Source organism: Tenrec ecaudatus, chromosome 8, assembly GCF_050624435.1.
Source record: "Tenrec ecaudatus isolate mTenEca1 chromosome 8, mTenEca1.hap1, whole genome shotgun sequence".
Classification (NCBI taxonomy): Eukaryota; Metazoa; Chordata; class Mammalia; order Afrosoricida; family Tenrecidae; genus Tenrec; species Tenrec ecaudatus.
The window spans coordinates 388,960-410,881 of NC_134537.1; the positions used below are offsets into that span (position 1 = coordinate 388,960).

At 40.4% G+C, this 21,922-nt stretch overlaps 1 protein-coding gene across 2 annotated transcripts in view; it reads right to left on the reverse strand.

Moving 5' to 3' along the window:
• The window catches only part of PLOD2 (procollagen-lysine,2-oxoglutarate 5-dioxygenase 2), a 127,288-nt gene that overhangs the window by 35,859 nt on the left and 69,507 nt on the right, over positions 1–21,922 (reverse strand). For both annotated transcript variants that reach the window (XM_075555897.1, XM_075555896.1), the window contains exons 4-7: positions 12,463–12,626; positions 9,272–9,384; positions 4,605–4,668; positions 2,604–2,701 (exon numbers count right to left, since the gene is read on the reverse strand). In XM_075555897.1, the coding sequence (XP_075412012.1) occupies positions 2,604–2,701; positions 4,605–4,668; positions 9,272–9,384; positions 12,463–12,626 (439 nt within the window). The remainder of the gene's footprint in view (positions 1–2,603; positions 2,702–4,604; positions 4,669–9,271; positions 9,385–12,462; positions 12,627–21,922) is intronic.

Sequence of the window (21,922 nt, forward strand, 5' to 3'; positions counted from 1 at the left end):
TATGTGTATATATGTGTATATGTATATATGTATGTGTATATATGTATATATATATCATATTAAATAAAGGGGGAAGTGCAGAGTGGAGACCCAAGGCCCAAGTGTCGGCCAATGGAGATCCCCTCATAGAGGGGTTTAGGAGAGGAGATGGGTTAATTAGGGTGTGAGGTAGTATCGATGAAGAACACAGCTTTCCCCCAGATCCTGGATGCTTCCTCCCCCCAACTACCATGATCCGAATTCTACCTTGCAGGGCTGGATAGGACAGAGGCTGTACACTGGTACATATGAGGGTTGGAGGTACAGGGAATCCAGGGTGGATGATACCTTCAGGACCAAGGGTGTGAGGGACGATGCTGGGAGAGTGGAGGGTGAGTGGGTTGGAAAGGGGGAACTGATTACAAGGATCCACATGTGACCTCTTCCCTGGGAGAGGGACAGCAGAGAAGGGGGGAAGGGAGACTCCGGATAGGGCAAGATATGACAAAATAACGAGGTATAAATTACCAAGGGCATATGAGGGAGGGGGGAATGGGGAGGGAGGGGGGGGAAAAAAAGAGGACCTGATGCAAGGGGCTTAAGTGGAGAGCAAATGCCTTGAGAATGATTGGGGCAGGGAATGTATGGATGTGCTTTATACAATTGATGTATGTATATGTATGGATTGTGGTAAGAGTTGTTTGAGTCCCTAATAAAATGTAAAAGAAGAAAAGAGAAAAAAATGATTAGGGCAAAGAATGTACAGATGTGCTTTATACAACTGATGTATGTATATGTATGAACTGTGAAAAGAATTGTATCAGCCCCAATAAATTGTTAAAATAAAAAAAATAAAAAAAATGCATGATATAATTCTTCCATATTAATGAAATATTTTTTTCTATTTAAATAGGAAACTCTTCTGTCCCTTTGTCATTTACACATAGGGTAAAATGTGGTACATTTAGGTGCCTCTATGAACTTAGTAATATTATAAAATAAAGAATAAACATTAGTTACGAGTGTTTTATGTAGGTTTTCCTCATTTATATATTACACCACATACTTTATTTTAGAAATCTTCATTTTTTATTGAATAGAATCATAGAAAAATAGGCTAGATAAGATTATCCTGTCAGAGGAAATAAAATACATCATCATATATATGCCAGAAAGAGTTCACCCTAGAATGAACATATTTCCTATAAAACTTAAAACTTAATGCTCACCTTTTGAAGATTATGGATTAATGGTCTTCTCATATGAAGTCTTTTAGGCACTTAAAAATGTTCTAGTCAGAATCATCCTTGGATTTGGGCAGAGTTGATCATCATAGCTACTGAATACACCAGGACTTTCCCACCATAGTTAAATGCTCACAACCAAGATTATTCTTTAAACACAACTAAACTTGAATATAACAATGCTGAAGAATTTCACAGTATATAGTTATGTACTCTCAAATAGCAGACTATACCTCCTCATTCTTTCTTTCCACAAGGCAAATCTACCTTTTAACTTCTTCTTCAGAAAAAAAAAAAACAAAAACCACAAACAAGCAGTTATCTCCGAACATGGTGGTTATTACTGTGCATGCACCCGTACATGCATCTATACACATTTAAGATTTTGTTTTCTCAGAACCCAAACTCTCCAAATTTAATGTAACCTGTGGTCTCTTCTGATACCAAGTGTGCAATTTTTATATGATAAATTTTTGTGATCATTAACATTTTGAGAAATCTCAATTTGTTAAATATAGTTGAGCCACTAAAGCATTCAAAATCACACATGCACCAACTTTGTATCAACTCGGGCCCTCCATAAGCTTTCCAGTAATTTAGTTACAGCCCATATTGAACAGTGTTGCTAACTTAGACAATGGCATTAAACAAATGATCCCTTATCCACTGCTACAGAGTAGGTTCTGAGTCAGCCTTCCTACAGCACAGAGTACAGCAGCCCATGGCCTTTCTGTAAATCTTTACAGGAGCAGAAACTCTTTTATCCTTCCTCTACAGAGCAGAGAACTCTTTTCTCCTTCCCCTATGGAGCAGCTGATTTGTGGTTGTGATCTTGTAGATGGCAGCCCAACTTGTAACCCACTAAGCCATAGGCCTCGTTAACCCCAATCCCTTCAAACCTGAAAATTGACTGCCATTAAGGCAAGGCTGACTAATAGCAGCCCCCATGGGTCTCCTAGACTGTGACTGGTGACAGGAACAGAAAGTCCAGTCTCTCACCCAAGTAGCTGCTGGTCATTTTGAACTGCTGACCATGAGATCACAGCCCAAGGTGAAATGTAACCATGATACCTCCAGGGCTCTTAATAAACTCCAAATAATTTCTGTTCAGAGGGGATATCCAGTGTGAGAAAATTTGGCTTGCTCTCAATTATTGATAACTAAATAAAACACTAAAGTTAACTTTTTTACAAATAGGATGAAAAGCTATCCGTCTGTATATGAAAAATCATCAGTTCATTTAATTTGAACGAAACCAGGAATTGCACTGTGTTACAAAATAAAGAGCGTTGTTACAGAGAATGAGAGAAGATGCCCTACATATGGATCCACAGTCTACCTCCAAATCAAGAAGAGCAAGTAGAAGTCACCGTTACTCACCTTGGTGGGTCCATTTCCATTAATTGCCACTGGTAATGTTTCATAAAAAGTATTCTTGGCTCTGGCTTTGCCATTTTCAAATTTCAAAACAACTTCGTCTGAGTTAAAAAAAAAAAAAAAGAAAATGGACTTAAGGAGTTTTAAATAGGTGAGATCACTGTCCAACCTGCTTAGCCCTGGGTCTAGGTATAAACCCTACGACTTGCCCAGTGAACCTATCCTAAGGCTATGAGATGCTGTCATAGGATGTTGAAGTGTGTGCTTCATATAAAATCCACAGCTAACCATTTCTGGACTTCCTTATAACCTGTTTCTTTTGAGCACTTTCCTCCTCAGAAAGTATCCCACAATACTGAAGCTATAGATCACTTTGAATGTTGAGTTTTGAGAACAAAGTGAAGTCTGACAGGGCCAGTTCTTGGCTGCAGGGTAGGCAAGCTAAGGTTTCTCCATCAAATTCTCGGAAACCAGCCTTCTTCCTCTTGAGGAATGAAGTAGGTGCATTGTCATGAGAGGAAGAAGCAAAATCCTCCAGGTGACCTTCCCCACCAATATAGTTTTGAATAAAAAACCCCAAAGCCTCCAAATAAGCCTGTCATCATCTTGTGCACGTTCAGAAAATTATCACAAATAAACTCATCTCCTGTCACTAAGTGGATTCCAACTCATACTGACCCTGTAGGGTTACGAGCATGTGAAACTTGATGGGAGCAAACAGCCCCATCTTTCTCCCGTGGAGTCGCAGATCCATTTGAACCACCAACTTTCTGCTTACTAGTCCAACGACGAAGGCAAGTGTATTACTAAGAGAACTTGTCTGCAACTATCACCCACTTACAGGCACGGATAAATAGGTTTTATGTGGATTAAACCAGAAGATATATGGATAGGAAGCCTCATGTCAAGACATAGTTTTAAATTTATTCATATTCATAATATATCTATAATCTCCACATGCTGAGTCACTAAATCCTAAATTACGTAGAGCCAGATAATTTCCCATTTTTGAAAAAGGGCTTAGAAAATTATTGGAACTGAATATAGGCATTGTTGTTGAAGCATCAGATCACAAGGCCAACAGTTCAGATCCACTAGCCTTTCTTCAGTAGAAAGATGAGGGTCTTTGCCCCTGTGAAGATTGAGAAGTCCAAGAAGCTCAAAAGGACAATTCTACTTAGTCCTAAACAGTTCCTTGAACTCAGAATGAATTCAATGGCAGTGAGTTTGGTTGGTTTGGTATGAGTCAGAAAGGACTAGGTAGCAGTACTTATTGTAGGTACTAAACTAGCAAGGTAGGCTCAAGTACAAACATGTTAAGGGGCAACAATATTCAAACTTCTAACCTTTGTCACAAGACCCAAAGCCCATCTGTAGACAATTGGACAGCATCTCCCCACAGAGTGGTTACAAGGAAGGTATGATTCAACCAGGGTGCAGTACAGCACCAATGAAACACACACCATTCCTCTAGCTCCTCAGTTCAACCTTACAAGTCCAGCTAGACTGGAAAACACATATAAGCTCTGGACACATGGAATTCAGGACAGATAAAACCCTGAAGAACAGCAGTGGGAGTAGTGATATCATGAGGATGGGGGGATGGTGGGAGTAGGCGGGGTAAAGGGGGAACCCACCACAAGGTAAGATATGTAGCTCCGCCCCAACCAGGAGGACAAATATAAAAAAAGGTAGATGGAGACAAGGGACAGTGTAAGGCACAAAGTAATAACAATAATATGTAATTGATCAAGGATTCATGGCAGTGGGAGGGAGGGAGCAAAAAGGAGGAGCTGATACCAAGGGTTCAAGTAGAAAGACATTGTTTTGGAAATGTTGATGGCAACATATGTACAAGTGTGCTTAATACTATTGATTATTATAAAATTTGTAAGAGCCCCCCAATAAAATGATTAATAATAAAAACTAGGTCACAGCCCCAAAATGAATATAAAACAGTAAAGAATGTGCACACAGACACAAGTTATAATTGAGGAAACATACCTATAGCTCCATTTAAGGCCTGGAAAATTCTGCATTTGTGATCCAATGTGATATTAAGAGCTTCCTAAAAAATAAGAATACAAATTATATTGAAAGTGACAACAGAATGAATAGGGCAATGAATGTACAGATGTGCTTTACACAATTGATGTATGGATTGTGATAAGAGTTGTACGAGCCCCTAATAAAACGATTAAAACAAAAAAAGTGACAACAAAAGCACAGCACGTGACATGATCACATTGATGTAGTTCATGGGGAGGGATGGGGGGAGGAGAAAATCCTATACATAAAATAATCACACCAACAATCTTCAGAGGCAGAGAGCATGGCTATCATGCACAATGTACCCCAAAGGTTTCCCCATCTGCACTGTGGTGACTTCTGACAAGTGAGTGCTACCAAGTGAGTTATTAGCAGAGTGATAATTGCCACGTCTTTTTTTTCTAGTCATTTTATTAGGACATACTCCAGACATCATACCACTCAAGACAATACAAACAGTTGTAGTATAATTACCAGAGTCATTTTCAAAATCATTTTTCTTCCCTCTTGTACTCCTCGATCGACTCCCTGTTACCCCTTCCCTCCCCACCAGCCAGAACAGCAAGAATCCTTATTCTAGTTATTGTCTCTACAGAGTCCCCCCACTTGGGGTTCATATATTGAAAAAGAGAAAAACACATAACAAGAAAGTCTAGAATGCTACCACCAATAACAAAATACGGCAGAGATATGCCCCATCAGTGGGGGCAGGGGTGTGTGAATCAGAAAATATTAAAAACCAGATCAAGCTCAAAGTGTATCCAAAGAGAAATCAAATGATGCACTTTAATCATTCAATTCAGATTTATTAATTTAATATATTATAATTGTCTATGCAACACTCTAATAACTAGGCTATTCCTATCTATCAATTGTTGTCAGAAGGGAATCAGAAGAGGCTTTTTCCCTGTGGAGATTCTATAAATATATTTTGGGTTCCCACTGTCATCCATAGCCTTCTGCACACTATAATTTCACAATTTAATCCATTCCCTCCTTCGGATATAGATTTTATTTTTTCCCTTCTTGGATCGCAGGTGTTGGTGTGCTTCTTGCACGTGGCCTTGGTTGAAATTTCACTTATCTACTTCCCAGTTGCCATACTTTTGTTTGGTTTGGTCATTCTTTCTGACAGGTGGGCACCATCCAATTTCTTCACCACACTTTGCTATAGCGCCCATATCTTCCATGTAAACGTTTTTACAGCACTACTCTTAGCTTGGAGTTAGGATTCAGGGCAAGCTTAAAATCTGTTTCCTATCTGCCTCTGACTCACCTTAGAGACATCTTTGTCATTTTATGGTAGAGAATCCTATTGAACATCTTCCTCAAACACACCTGTACTCCCGAAGGCCAAAATTACAAGGAGTATGAAGAAGCAGAGGACAGCTATCTCAAGTTACAGAAACAGGTGAACTGACGTTTACTTACTAATTTAATGCCCTACTTGATTTTTTAAGATATGCACTATTCTGGCAGACTGTGTCTGACATTGTCAGTGGATGTTACTCTAAACTTTGCTTGAACACCAACTCTCATTGTTTGTGTAAATCGTGTCCAGTCATGTAAGGAATTGATCGATGCAGGTCAATATTCCATGTATTGTAATTTTCAGTTAGCCTACACCTGTTTAATCATCTTTACTGAACTCTATTTTAAATATATTACCAGAGGGTAAATCAATGACACTACAAATAGAAGGATCGCTGTCACTTCTATCCTGGTGCAATTCGCTGCCAGGAGAAGCAGCTAGTGTGCTCTTTCCTTCTGCCACATCAACCAGTAAGATTGGAGGTGGGCATTCCATCGGAGTCTCTGAGTCATGGAAACAAGCAGAAATCTCCTGCTGTAGAGGGAGCAGGAGAGGACTGACACGTCTGTCTGTTCTGACTGATACAGAAGGTTAGTGATACATCAACATCACCATATCATCTTTACATATTTATCATTTTAAATGCACCAGTAATATAGTGAGATCCCCTTGCCATGTTATCATTGTTAGCTGCCATTGTCAGGCCTTGATTGATGGTGACCGATACAAGAGGGGATTGGACCACTGTGGTTCCCAGAGTTCTCAGTAGCTGAGTTTGGGGAGTAAATGGTCAAGCCTGTCTTCCATGTCGGTCTCCCTCTGTAATCTCCACGGAAACTTGTCCAGGATCACAGCAATGCACAAGCCTCTGCTGAAAGAGAAGTAGTGGATTCTCCCCCATGCAAGGTGAGAAATCTACCAATGAACAAATATCCTCCTCCTTTTTTATAATAATAACCTCCAGATCGTCTTTGCATGTTAACCAGAGAAACTGCATTAAAACACGTACCATTGAAAAGAATGCACACCCAGTAGCTATATTCAAGAAAGAGCACCCCCAGTCAAAAGCAACCAAGTAAGATTCAGAGTCCTTTCTCAGCTTCACGATGATAAGGAAAGGTCAGCATTGTAGTGCGTTAGCGCACGCACATGTACATGCCAAGAGTAGATTTCTTCTCCCCAGTGGGGCCACAACCTTGGCTTGTTGCATGAGACACACAAGAGCACTAACAAAATAGGGAAATGAAAAAAAAATAGACATTTTAAGAATAAAGTCTTAAGCGTCAAGCGGAGCCCTGGTGACATACCCATGGGCTGCTGACCTCAAGATGAGCAGACTGAAACCATCAGCTGCTATGCTAGAGAGAGAGGAGGCTTTCGACACGCATAGAGTTACAGTCTCGGAAACTCACCAGGGCTCTTCTACCCCGTCCTAGGGGGTTGCTATGCGTCATCATCAACTTGATGGTTAGGAGTTTGGTTTTTGGGTTGGAAAGCTTAATTACATTATGAAAATATTTAGATGACAGAAATATTTACTCAAGACAAAGAAATGGCTATAGTTGCAAATTCTTTGCAAACCATATTTTCTAAAACCCAGTTTTCTAAAGACACTACTCCAAAAGTACACAATTCAGTAAATTTTAGACATATATTCCTTTTATGGATAGTACAAACTTACAAATACATACTAAAAATAGTCTTGAATCAGAGAGCCTTGGCTTTACTTTTCCCCAAAGTGTCACTTCCCAAATGAACCGCCCCGTGGCAGACTTATTGTCCCATCATGTGCTCCTTGATACCAGAATTTGGATCTTTAGTAGGGCATATTGAAATACAAGGCAAGATTTCCTTTTCCTATTTTGTGTGGCCACGTAAATAAGCATGGGAAAGTGCTATGGGAGAACTCTAGAAGGACTACCTCAAATGAGGACTCTTCTTGACTGCTCTGCCTTTGATGTTGCGTGCACGCAGAATGTGTGTGCAGAGGCTAGAATTCCAGTAGCCAAGGTGAGCAAGGAGGTTACACTGAAAATGGAGCTGTGGAGTAATAGTAGAGCAGAAAAGTGCGCCTTTTTTTTTTTTAATTCATCATTTCATTGGGATCTCTTATAGATGCCATAACATTCCAGAATTCAAATAAATCAAGCATAATTGTACAATGGCTACTACAATCAGTTTCATATTTTCTTTCTTCTTGAACGGTTTGATATCAGCTCCCATTTATCTCCTCCCTCCCCCACCCTTCCTCCTAGAACCCGTTATTTATTATTATTCAACTATATGTATATATATATATGTATCTTATCCCATTAAGCATATCCATTCACCTACTGCTAATTGCTCCCCTTGAGTGGGGTTATACAGTCATCATTGCTATCAGCTCCCTCTGGCCCCCCTTTCCCATATCCTCAAGGAATCACTACTCCTGTTTCTATTTCTGAAGGGTCATCAATCCTGGCATTCTTGGAGTGGACTATCTTAATTATGGAAATAAATAAACGTAGGGCTTAATGAGGTAAAACATAAGCCTTAATTTTGAGGGAAAGAAATATTAAAGACCCAGAGGATAGTTATGAGTTTCATCAGTGCTCTACGGCACCCTGGATTTATCATCCCTTCCATGTGGCCCTTCTGAGAGGGACTGTCTAATGATCTTACAGGTAAGTTTTGGGTCTCCACTACATCCACGCCCCTTTACATCAATTTGGTTGTTTGCTTTTGAACTTCTGATACCTCTTCCTGGGACACCTCCTGATCACGCAGGCTGGTGTGTTTCTTCCACGTGGGTTTTGTTGTTTCCCTGATAAATGGCTGCTTGATTATCTTCAAGCCATTTCAGTGTGCCAGTTTGGAGCAAAAAATAGCAAGTCTCTCTTGACCCACACACCTTACTCATCTGACCTCCGTGCAACTTCTTTTGTTTCCACGAATGAAGAGGGACATGAAAGGACAGAGATTTGAGGATGTAGAAGTGAAGAAAAAATGGGGAGGCGCTGTCAGCTATTCCAAACAGATGAGTTTCAAAAATTTTTCCAAGGCTGGAATCACAGATTTTACAGATGTATTAAGTGTAATGGAGAGTACTTGAAGGTGATAAGGTTGTTTTATAAAAATTAATACATAGCTTTAAATACATAGCTTTGAAAAAATTCATTTTTGGGGGGATACCCCCTTGTATCTTTGGGCTACCCACTTCTAGGCCGGTTTTATATAACAGAAGGAAAAATAAGTAAGTGCAAAAATATAGCACTGCTCTTTTGATTTGTTCTACTTGTGAACCAGAAAGAAAGTAGAGGCCTTTACTTACTCTCTTCAGTGGGTCAATATAAATTTTAGTATAAAAGAGCTGATCATCGTCATTGTCCTGGAGATTCCACTGCTGAACTATACGGCTGATGTATGGAGCATAGCCAATGAATCCTGCAATGCAGCCAAGAGAGGGGAGAGGGTTTAATATTCAAAGGCCCAAACTCATGTCTACATTAATCCCAGATTAATTCTACATTAATTGCACAGATTCAGGGCATCAGAAGGAGCAATCTTTATGTTAGGTCTTCATAAATCACCACGAGACATACAGTAAAGCCTCTGAACATTAGAACCTGTGTAAGGAAACCTGTGTAAGGAAAACTCAAGTATCTTCTACAAAAAAGCAAGAGAGAAAGGTGGTTAGACTTCATCCTGACAAAGGCAGAAAACGTGAAAGCACAAATGTGTCCGGTTAGGTTCCAGCTTCTCATTAGTTTCACTGTATCGAGTGCCCTTTGTTTTATATACAAGCTATGATAGTGAGTTTTACTCTAAATAGCAAAATAAAGGTAGAGAAATGCCTCCTTCTAATAAACACATTCCCCAAATTAATTGGAACAAAGCGGTAATAAATGTTATGTTTCTTAAGAAAAAAAGAGTTGCTAGGAAAGGGATAGAGTAAGACAAAAGATATTTTTCTCTGCCTGTCTACAATGCTTTCCTTGGATCGTTTGCAGAGAATTCAGTTTCTGAAAAAGAACATTTCTATCACAGTGGTTTTACTGTCAGTGCCAGAATCTAACACAATCAAAGGAATGTTGGATTTGTCACTGACTACAAGCATCTCCAAGGCATTTAAACCTGAGACATTTCAAAGATTTCTCCTTACTTAAGTGTGTCACTGTTATGCTCACTAAACTGTTCTCTGGCTATTTTCTTGGTGGTAAAGTATTAAAATGAAGTCTAACACTAGATTGTTCCCTTTGGCCCAAGAAGATAAGCACATAATCTGCCAAGCATTTGCCTATAAAATAAAACATATAATTGGATCATTTTTTCCCATTTGAGTCTTCCTGTAAATTTCAAATATCCCAAACTGCTATGCTTCATTGGCACACAATACTTTTTAAAAGGGAGTAATGCTGCTCTTGGCAATTAAAAGGAAACCTATGTTTTACTCACAAAACCCAAATTTCCTGATAGGAATAACAGGAAGGAAATAGGACCAGGAATATTATTTGTTACCTCGAGAAAACACGGCAAAAAAAAAAAAAGATAATAAAAACCCAATCACTGATTGGTTTATTTTTGTCCTTGCCAAATGAAAAAAACCCTAACTCCCTGAGAAATCATAGTGTTTTATTCTGGTGATCAATCAATCCCCCGTGGTGGAAAATGTACATAAACAAATACAGTGACATTGTCACATTTTTTCCAATGGTTTACATTAGTGTGTTTCTAAAACATGTATTCATCATTTTTATATATCTAAAACAGCTTTCAATAAATGCATGTAAGTGACATTTATTTTCATACCATCTATATGTTTCAAAGTGATGTATCTTTTTTTATACTAAAATGCCATCTTGTTCCAGGCCAATATGGTTTCTAATATGAATTTTTCTCATAAGAAAAAGTGTTTGATCACTGTAATAAATGTTTTTTGACTATTAAAAGATACACCCATGTGATGATTATATAATATTAGAAAAGTAACCAATTGCACTAAATCACACATTTAAAAATGGTTTCAAAGGTACAATTTGTTATTTATATTTTACACCACAATATAATAAAAGTAGAAAGGCCCACAAAATGACTCATGCTCGTAAAGAACTGTATTTCATTCATGAAATCATTTAAGCCTTTATTAAACATGCTGAGATGATCTGACATCTCTATTTTCACTACAGCGGTCATAAGGATGCTGTTTGATGGCTTTGTTATACACTGGTAAATGCATGTTCCTTCATTAAAATGGCCCACACAAGCACTTACTTGATACCTATTATTTTTTTTCCCACAGCACTATAACTGTGCCTGAAATTTAGATACTAAAGTGGATGTATCATTACCCAGATGGATCTACAGAGGGCAGTTCCCTATATATGGCAATTTAAGGAAACTTTATAAATATAAAATAAAATTCATATCATATCTATAGCTATATATGCCTTAAGAATAAGTTTTTAAATTATCTATGATTTAGTACATGCTGAATGATTAGCCTAGAGGCTGAGTACTGAAGGCAGAGGAATCACAGTGGGCAGCCACCTGAGCGGCCGCAGGGACTGCTGAGGCAAAGAAGACAGAATGTGAAACATGAGGAACCTTTACCACCCAAAGGTCAGTCACACGCGCGCACGTGACCACACACAGAGAGCCATCTTGTTGACTAACTCACCGTGATCCTAAAGAGCACAGTAGAATTATTTGCTCCACAGGGTTTCTGAGGCTATACATCTTTTTTTTTTTTTAAAGATCATTTTGTTGGGGGCTCTTAAAACTCTTATAACCATCCATATATCAATTGTATCAAGCATATATGTTGCCATTATTCTTTTCTAGACACATACTTTCTATTGAGCCCTTGGTATCAGTATAAATCTTTATGGGAACAATCAGCCACATGGAGATTAGGTAAAAATGAAACGGTCAAGAGTTCCCACACAGCATGCAACAGAGATCTACTAAGATGGAAAAAGGAAGAAGGTGAGCTGAAGGTAGGGGGTGACAATTGGAGTTTAGAGTTTCCGAAGTGCGATACATATATAAAATAACAAAAGTCCCCAGTACAACTGTGAGGGAAACAACATTAACAAACAACTGCAGGCAAAGAGATGCGGACTCAAGGTGATCACATGTGTCAGAGGAGAACTGTGCTCCACAGGCTTGCCTGGTGCCCCAAGGGCCGCTGGGTAGACTGGAAACACTACCCATATGGTTAGATGAGTTCATTAGACATTCTGTCTGCCCAGGGTTCTTGTTGAGGAAAAAATTACTTAATTCTGGAAGAATATGGAAATAATATAGCAGCCCTGCCTAAGGTTGTTAGGAGCATCAAATGGCATAGCAGATGAGGCAGCACACTGTCCACTATAGAATGTACTCCAATCAAACAGATATGGTAAGTTCATATTATTAATACGTTGATGGTTATGCCTGCATCTACAGGTAGGACAGTGTCCAAAAATAAAAGGCTGTTTTTTCCCACATTGATCATTTACTTCCTACTCATGTCTTACCCACCTCCTGAATTCAAGTAGCGTTTCCCAATGTGCACAACAGGGTACTTATCTGCCAGTCTTTTATCTGGCCACAGAATTCCATCAGCTGCAAAGACCACTCTGTGCTTCATCTTGTGGAATTTTTTTAGAACTTCTTCTGGACCACCAGCAAATATGACATCAAAGCTGTTTAATTAAAAACACAAAGTAATAAAAGTTTAAAATACACTCACTGGAATTCAGGCATAGAAACGTAGTTCAGAATAGTTAAGAAACAAAACAGACCCCAAACCCTAAATTCTGACCTTATAAGACCCCTGGGTTTTAGAGACTGTAACTCTTTACAAGAATAGAAAGCCTTATCTTTCTCCTACAGAGCAGATAGTGGTTCCAAACTGCTCGCCTTGGAGTTCGCTGCCCAACACACAATCCACCATGCCATTAGGCCTCCCAGGAAGTACAGAAAAAATCTAATAAAAGTCAGGGTATAGAATCCAACACAGAATTATACCTGATCTCAGTCAATAGGCTAATAGTTATTTACAATGGGCACCAATGAAGCTCCCTCGATGTAAAATGTAACATTTCCATTATGTTATCCCTATTTATATTACATTGGCAAATAAAGTCCAAGACAAGGGCAGATTGTTTAGTGACAATCTTAGTAAATTTTCAACAGCAAGTTACTACCAAAATAATAATTGTAAAACAGTACTGAACTGCTAATAAGCCAGCCACTTGCTATATAACATGATAATATAGAGTAATTAACAGAAGCTGCCATTGTAATTGCTCACCATTTAAAGCCTATTTGTATCTGCCATAATTCTGAAGGAATTCATATCTTTGACAAATGTGTCCAACTACTGCCTTCAACACATTTTCAGTCTATGAATCATTATTCCACACTAAATCCTAAAGTGAACGTGTTCAGACAAGCCCATCTTTTGAAAACAGAATATACTTGAAAACATATTAGCTAAAAACTGACACCGTAATGTAATGTCTACCATTTCACTGATTTCTTTTATGGAGACTTCACTCCTCACAGTTCAGTCACAGACCAAAATAGCAGAGCAAAAAAGGAAACTTAAAAGTCACTCCCCAAAATATTTTCACTCTGCAGTAAGTTCCCTCTTCATTACATAACGAGTCCTGGTAGTGCCCCTAGTTGACAACCTAAAAGTCAGCTATATGAATACATTATTGGCTCAATAAGAGAAAAACCTACTCACGTGCTTCCCTAAAGATTACAACCTAGAAAACCCTATGGGAGAGTTCTACAGTCACGTGGAGTTTCTATGAGGCCAAATCACGGAGCAGCACTGAGCAGTAACATTCATTATAACCAGAATCAATGGGCATGCTTTGGACATCAGTATACCACAAGTATGTCTCAGAAGATTTCAAAGATGGTAAATGTTTAACCCTAAATTCCATGGTGGCAAACAATTCAGAATGGCACATTGATGCTTTCAGGAGCATCCAAGCCAAACGAGATCTTTCTAAGTGCCAGTTATCCAGATGCCCTGCTGTGTTCCCTGACTAGGAGGAAGGGGGCTGCACCACACACCTTTCCCTGAAGACCCCCTTTCAAGGGATCTGTTAATATGCTATGAAGATCTCAGGCAAGATTTAATAACTTTCTAAATATAAATTATTTTATCAAAGTAATATACTCTTACCAAACTGTAGGTTAAATGCTGGGCTGCTAGCCACAAGGTAGGCAGTTCAAACACACCAGACAGCCCATGAAAGATAGTTGAGGCTATTTGCTCCCTTAAAGGTTGCCACTCTCAGGAGCTCTGTACAGCAGTTCTACTCTGCCCTGCAGAGTAGCTCAGAGTCAAACTGATTTGAGGAGCAACAGGTTTTAAATGTGTGTATGTATGTAAGTGTGCATTGGTTTTTGCTTTGCTTTTGTTTTTGTTCAGTTTATATAACATAAGGGAGCAAATTCTAAAAGAAATTACTTTATCAAGAATAGAATAAAGATATACATATTAATTGCACTTATGGCAGAGATGCTAACTGGTCCTCACTTACATGCCCAACATCCCTAGGCTTAGTTGATAACACACATGGTCTCTACCCTGGGGAACCTGCTTTTCCCAGTCTAATCTGAAGAAACATGTGACCCTGTGGCCCCAAGACTACATTCTGCTATATATACTGAGAGTGAAGCAGTTACAGGGTCTCACCTCCAGTTCCTGTACTTTCCAAATAAAGGTCTCAGTGATTTGCTGCCTCTTTTTCATTCCCAGGGAGCCAGACTTTACAAATAAAAATTACCTGACATACCAAACTCATCGCCATCCACAGATGCCAACTCATAGCAACCCTACAGAACAGGCTAGAACAGCCCCTGCGAGTTTCCAAGACAGAAACGCTTTACCAGAGTAGAAAACAGAGGGGGAGCTGGTGGGTTTGAACTGCTGACCTTGCCGTTAGCAGCCCAACTCATAACCACTATGTCACAAGGGCTCTTTTGTGATGTACATTCACAATTCTGAAGCTTTAAACAAAGAAATAAGTAAAAGAAATAATTTTAAATATTATTAATATGCAATTAATCTTAATAATTACAAAGGGGTACCCCCAAAAGTCCTAGAATTCACCACCCCAATGCTATGTATTTAAATTTATTTACAGAACAACCTTATTACCTTCAAAGTACTCTCCATTACACTTAACACATTTGTCAATTCTGCAATTCCACTCTTAGAAATGTTTTTCAAACTCATCTGTTTTGATGGCTAACGGCACCTCCCTCACTTTTTTCCTTCACCTCTTCTATGTTATCAAATCACTGTCCTTTCATGTCCCTCTTCATTCACAGAAACAAAAAGAAGTTGCACAGGGCAAGGTCAGGTGAGTTAGGTGCATGGGGCAAGAGACACCTGCTGTTTTGGCCCAAAACTGGTGCACTGAGATAGCTATGTGAGTGGGTGCATTGTTGTGGTAGCAAAACCAGATCTTGTCTGCCACAAATCAGGCCTTTTTTGTTGCACAATATTACACTAGCTTTTCAGAGCCTCTAAAGAGAAAGCTGATGAAGTCTGACCTGGTGGAAAGAATCTCAAATGCACTATAAGTCGACATTTTTGTCCACTCGGGAAATTGACAGATTGTCCAGAATGAGGTTTGTCATCAATTGACATTTCACTTTTTTTGAAATGAGAAAACCACTTGTACACTTGAGTTTTTTCCCATAGCACTTTCCTTGTAAGCTGTATTCAGAACATCACAAAAGTTTCTGCAGAATTTTTCCCAGAGCAGGAAGCAAAATTTCACAACCACATGTTCTCTTAAATTTGGCATCACAAAAAATGAGGTTCGAATGAAACTAATTTTTATGAAAAAATTCACTATGATCAGAGAGACACTTCCCAAGCAATGCCACTGGGTGCACTAATTCAGTGAGTTGCTGGATGCTGGCTTAATGGGAAAAATGTCTACTACAAACGCTGCACCCAACAGAACTTTTTTTTTTAAACTACTCCCTCGTATGTTATTACCATTACTATAGTTTGTAATCTTAGTAAATGAGCACTGATTGAGTTGAGATAGGATTACTATGTTCTACATGATTTAGATTTTTTGTTTTTATCTTTCATATCAGTTGCAAAACATTTAACTTGCTTCAAAATTAAAATATAATTGTATATTTATATATACTGGCAATGAGTCATGTGTGGTGTAGGATGGGTGTGGGAATGCTAACCTCAAGAGTTGATGTCCAAACCCACTAGTTGATCCACAAGAGAAAGACAAGACTATTTGCTCAAGTAGAGATATACAGTCTCACAAACTCTAAGGAGGAGTTCTACTCTGTCCTATAGGGTTATTATAAGTTGAAACTGATTCAATGTCTGTGGGGTTTAGTTTTATATTTACTGAGTTTTTTTCTTTCAAGATCAATAGGCAATAAATTGCTAAGATAATTAACATCACTAACAGTGTAACTATAAAGTGCATCACACAAATACTTGGTAGTCTACTATTTTGGATTCCAATTTCATATTTACCATTTGCTTAGGCATGGTATTTACCCTCTTTGTGATTCAGTTTCTTTGTCTATTGTATGAGAATGGAGGGAGAAGAGTAGTATTGATCTCAAGTTAATATAAAAAAGTAGAAAATTAAAATACTTGACATGTAAGCACTCCACAATGTTAAAAAATTGTATTACTATTACTAGAAGAGACACTAATGGAGGGAATAGATTAGAGTAAAAGTCTCATTTATTTTATAACCTATTTAGAATAATTGCATTGTTAGACAGATACACAAGTATTTAACTATATCCTAAATCAGAATAAAATAACCAGGAAGCACAGATTATCTTTCCCTGCATTCTCACTTTAAAAACAAGTGAATTACTATGGCATTTAAGGATAACATTTGTGGAATATATCTAGTTTCTTTTTACTCTTAATGATCACAACTGATTTCCTCAGCATTGCCATGTTATATGGTCACCTTGTCATCTACACCAGTAGGGACATTTTGCTCACAAGTACTCACTGACGGTGATACAAAGCCAAATTAAAATTTTCAAATGGAAGATTATGAAAAAGATCAATTTTATGAGCAACTGGGTAGTGAGAATCAAAGCAAATAAGCCATCTGAGACAAAGACTACTGTGTGAGAACCCCGGCACAATATGAGGAGCCAGTACAAGAAAGAAAATAGCTCAGGTAGTCATCTTTCTAATTCCTGTTTGTGCCTCGCAGGGACTCAGGCAACAATCCAGCAAAGATCCTTGCCTGCATGAACTTCCATGTAGACTTTGACTCACTCTTCAGTGGTTCTGAGAAGCAGTCCAGCTGGTGAATTTCTGGTCCCAACCAAATTTTGAGCATATACGTAATTTTCCAGTAAGATAAACTAATATGTGGCGGTGGGGGGTGGGGGTAGAATTGGATGGGGGTATTTTGATTAAAGGAGGCCATCTTTGGACTGAGCCTCATGTAACGGCAGCAACATGCCAAGCCATGGTATTTTGGAACTAGTCTTGATGGAAGTATTTTTTAATCATTTTATTGGGGCTCATACAACTTTTTATCACAATCCATACATACATCAATTGTGTAAAGCCCACTATACATTCGTTGCCCAAAATTCATTCTCAAAATTCGCCTTCTGCTTGGGTTCCTGGAATCAGCTAATTGTCCTCTTTTTCCTCCCCCTCCCTCCCTTCCCGCTCCCCCCTCCCTCATGAACCCTTGATAATTTATAAATTATTATTGTATCTTATCTTACACTGCCCGGTGTCTCCCTTCACCCACTTTCCTATTGCCCACCCCCCCCCCCAGAGAGGAGGTTATATGTAGATGCTCGAGATCGGTTCCCCCTTTCTACTCCCACTTCCCTCCAGGTATCACCACTCTTACCCTTGGTCCTGAGGGGTTCATCTGTCCTAGATTCCCTGTGTTTCCAGATCCCATCTGTACCGCTGTGCATCCTCTGGTCTAACCAGGTCTGCAAGGTAGAATTGGGATCATGATAGTTGGGGGGAAGAAGCGTTTAAGCACTAGAGGAAGGTTGTGAGTTTCATTATTGCTACACTGAACCCTGAGTGACTCATTGACGGAGGTATTTTAAAAATAAAATCACAGGGTCATGAAAAGGGCTTGGACTTTGGAATCCGGCCAACCTAACTCAAATTCAGTTCCCGTAACTTCAGTTTCTGACTCTGGGAGAGTATGCTTCTCTCACTAAACCTTTGTTTTTCAGCCATAAAATGAGGTGAGTAATAGAATTTCAAGATTCAGTGTGGCTGGTTAAGGAAGATGACAGACCAGGTGAGCCGCACACTCTGAGGGCTCTTTAGTACAAGGCAGGTTTAGTGTCCAGGTAGCCAATTGGAAGGAGTCTGGTGAGTGAAAAATACTCCTGGGAGAGCACCCCACCCCCACCCCACACATCTGTCCTGAGCCAGGGCCTTCATGATCCAGGATCCATCCACCCAAGGCTCCATAACAGATCTGCAATCTACCGGTGGCTGGATGGGCGACCTGCACAGGATACAATCCACCCTCATTGTTGTCTGGGACCTCTCCACTGGCACCCTGTTTGCCGCTTGCTCTCGTCAGCTTTACTCCTACTCTGCTCCCTGCCTGGGAGGCCGCGTTAAGGCACACTCTCAGCCGCCAGTGCTGCGTACTTCCCGCCAGCTCCATCCAGCTGCCGGGGCCCATCCCACTCCAACCCTTGGGCCTGCGTTTCCCCTGAAGCCACTTCAGCTGGTCGGCGCCACTGCAGAAGCCTGTGCCCGCGGCCTGAAGCGCTCAGCCTGCCAGCCTTAGGGCGTTCCTCCCAGTGTAGTGGGCTGTGGCCACAGCCCAGACCTGCACCGCCCACAGTGCTGGCGGCCCGAACAGCGAGCGTCCTGCCTAAGATGGCTAGCTGCACGGCTTGGCGCTTGTCGGAGCCGACTTTGTCCGCTCTGGTGCACTGCGGGGTGCCCAGCACCAGCAGGAGGGCTGAGCCTACCTTCCCCAGGGCATTCCTCCAAGTGCGGAGGGCGGGTACCACTGCCCTGTTTCCACCGGAACCGCTGCTGTGCGTTCCCAGCTCGGCCCACGTCACTGTGGAGCCTGCGTTCACAGGGCTGGCAGCTCAAAGGACAAGCGTTCCCACCTGCTAACGAGCCTAGGACATGGCTTTGTGGTCCCCGCAGGAGCCGTCTGTCCACTCTGGCCAGCTCACGCCACTGCGGTGCCCTGTGGGGTACCCAGCGCCAGCTTCTAAGCCTGCCAGTTCCAGCCCTTTCCCACCGGTATAAGAGGCGGGCACTGTGGCCAGAGTCTCCCACAGCACCCCTTGCAGCCACAGCGTTCTCTGGCCGGTGCAGGAGGCTCCTCGCTGAGGTGCGTCTCTGCCAGTGTAGGCTCTGCTTACTGGCTTAACTCTACAGGTCTCAAGGGACCTGGGGGTGCATGCTGATCTGAAGAGCATTTCCCCCTCACATAGGCTGGCTCCAGAGGCCCAGATCAGCACCACTTCCTGAAGCAGAGAGGGCTGACCCACCTCTGCCTTCTACTAGGCACCTCTAGAAATTTGAGGGAAAAGGAAAGAGGGGGGGGGGGGAGGGGGATATACATGTTTTTTTTTCCTGCTGGTTTTTCTTTTCATTTGTTTACGTTTTTTATCTTTTACTTTGTTTTCTTTTCTCTTTTCCTCTCTTCTTTATTCCTTTTACAGGTTTTCCTCCTCTCTTTTTTCTTTTTCATTACTTTTTCTCCTTTTATAGCTTTTCCTTTTTTCTCTTTTTCCTCCTAAAATGTTTTTTTCTTTTTTTTTTTAATTAAACAAATAAAAGGGCTACTAAGTGTGCCCTGACAGACCAGGTCAAAGCAGCCTAGGGACAATCACTGAGCTCCAGCACCCACTCCAATCACTGAAACACAAAGCCATCGGTGAACTCTGCCTACACACACAGCAGTCTGACCCATCTGTATAGTAGGTCACAGGCAGCCCCCTGAAAGAATCCTTAATAGTAACACAGATAATGGCTCCCTGGTCTCCAAGAAACATGGGGCCTATGAAAGGATTGATGAAAAAAAATCAACAGACCACATCACGCCCCCCACCAAAAAAAAAAAACCCAGAGAGACAAAATACAATAGCAGAACTAACATTTCTTTCTCATAGAAGACTCAAACACAGATCTGTCACAGAAGGAAATCTTCAGAAGTCTGCTCGCAGTAATACAGGAGCTGAGGGAAGAAACCCAAAATAAGGATGTAATGATAGAGGAGATGAAGTCCACAAGACAGGGGATGAAGTCTGCAACAGAGGGGATGAAATCCACACATCAAAGGGAACTACAGGAGCTAACAGAGGAGGTAGCAGAAGCCACACACAAGGTCACAGAATTATGACAAGGCTTGAGAAGGCAGAAAGCCATATCAGTGATCTCAAGGACACTCAAATAGACCTAAGCAAGTGGGAAAGACAGTCAGATAGGAAAATTAAAGAAGCAGAAGATAACCTGAGATCAATGACAGATGCTATGAAGAGGAATAATATTCAAATAATTAGTCTACTGGAGCAGGACACACGAGTTGACAGCCAAGATAGCAAAGGAATTTTTGGAAGAAAACTTTCCCACACTAACGAGTGAGAATCAGGTGTTCATACAGGAAGCAGAAAGGACACCAGCTACTCTAGGCACCAAGACATATAACAGTAAAAATATCCAACTTTGAGGAAAAAGAGAACATTTTAAAAGCAGCAAGAGAAAGGACGACAGTCGCATACAAAGGAGTGCAGGCAAGAGTATGCTCAGACCTATCAGCAGATACCATGAAGAGGAGGAGAGAATGGAGCAATATCTTCCAAAAGCTGAAAGAAAAAAAAAAGCCTCCCCAGAATCCTTTACTCTGCAAGTTATCCATTAAGATAGATGGTGAAATAAGGGTCTTCCAGGACAAGGAAAGACTCAAAGAATATGCTGCAAGACACCTGACCCTGCAGAAGATTCTGGCTGACTTATGCCCAGAGGATCAATCTCCACCAAGAACAAACAGGAGACCACCATATAGCCCATCTCCATCTAGAAGCCAACATGCCAGCAACAATTACCAGGACAACAGGGGCTCAGAGGGAAAATAAGGCAAGATAGAAACTTCCACTCAAACGCAGCACACTGATATGAAGGGAGATAGGAAAGCACCCAAAACACAAGACAGAGTATGGCCACTATGAATCCAGATTGTGATAGTAACTCTGAATTTCAATGGACTCAATTCATACATTAAAAGAAAAAGGCTGGAGGACCAGCTCAAAAATATAATCCATCAATCTGTTGCTTGATAGAGACACATCTTAAGCGCACAGACAAAAATATGCTAAGCATAAAAGGCTGGCTGAAAGTATACCAAGCAACTTAAAAAAAGCAGGGGTGGCTGTCTTAATCTCTGACAAAATGGACCTCAAGGGTCAAACCATAAAAAGAGACAAGTTGGGATACTACATAATGCTCAAAGTCTCAGTAAACCAAGAACCAGTTAGCACATTGAATATTTATCCATCCAATAATGGTGCGGCGTATTTTGCCAAATTATTAAAAAGATGAAAAAGAAATCATGGATTCAACAATCATAGTAGGCGACTTTAACACTCCATTATCAAAGAAAGGCAGATCGTTGGGAAAGAAGCTCAGCAAAAAGGCTATAGAGCTAAAAATGTAATTAGGCAATGGGACCTGATAGACATTTATGGAGCTTTCCATCCAAATGCAAAAAAATTCACATTCTTCTCAAGTCCACACGGATCATCCTCAAGTATAGACCACATGCTGGGACACAAGTCAAGCCTGAGTAAATTCAAACACATCGATATTATTCAGACATCTTTCTCAGATCACTATGCCATCAAGCTGGAGATTAATAAAAGTATGTCCAGAAAAGCAAGGGAAACCAATTGGAGGTTGAACAATGATCTCCTGCAACCTGAATGGATACAGGCCCAG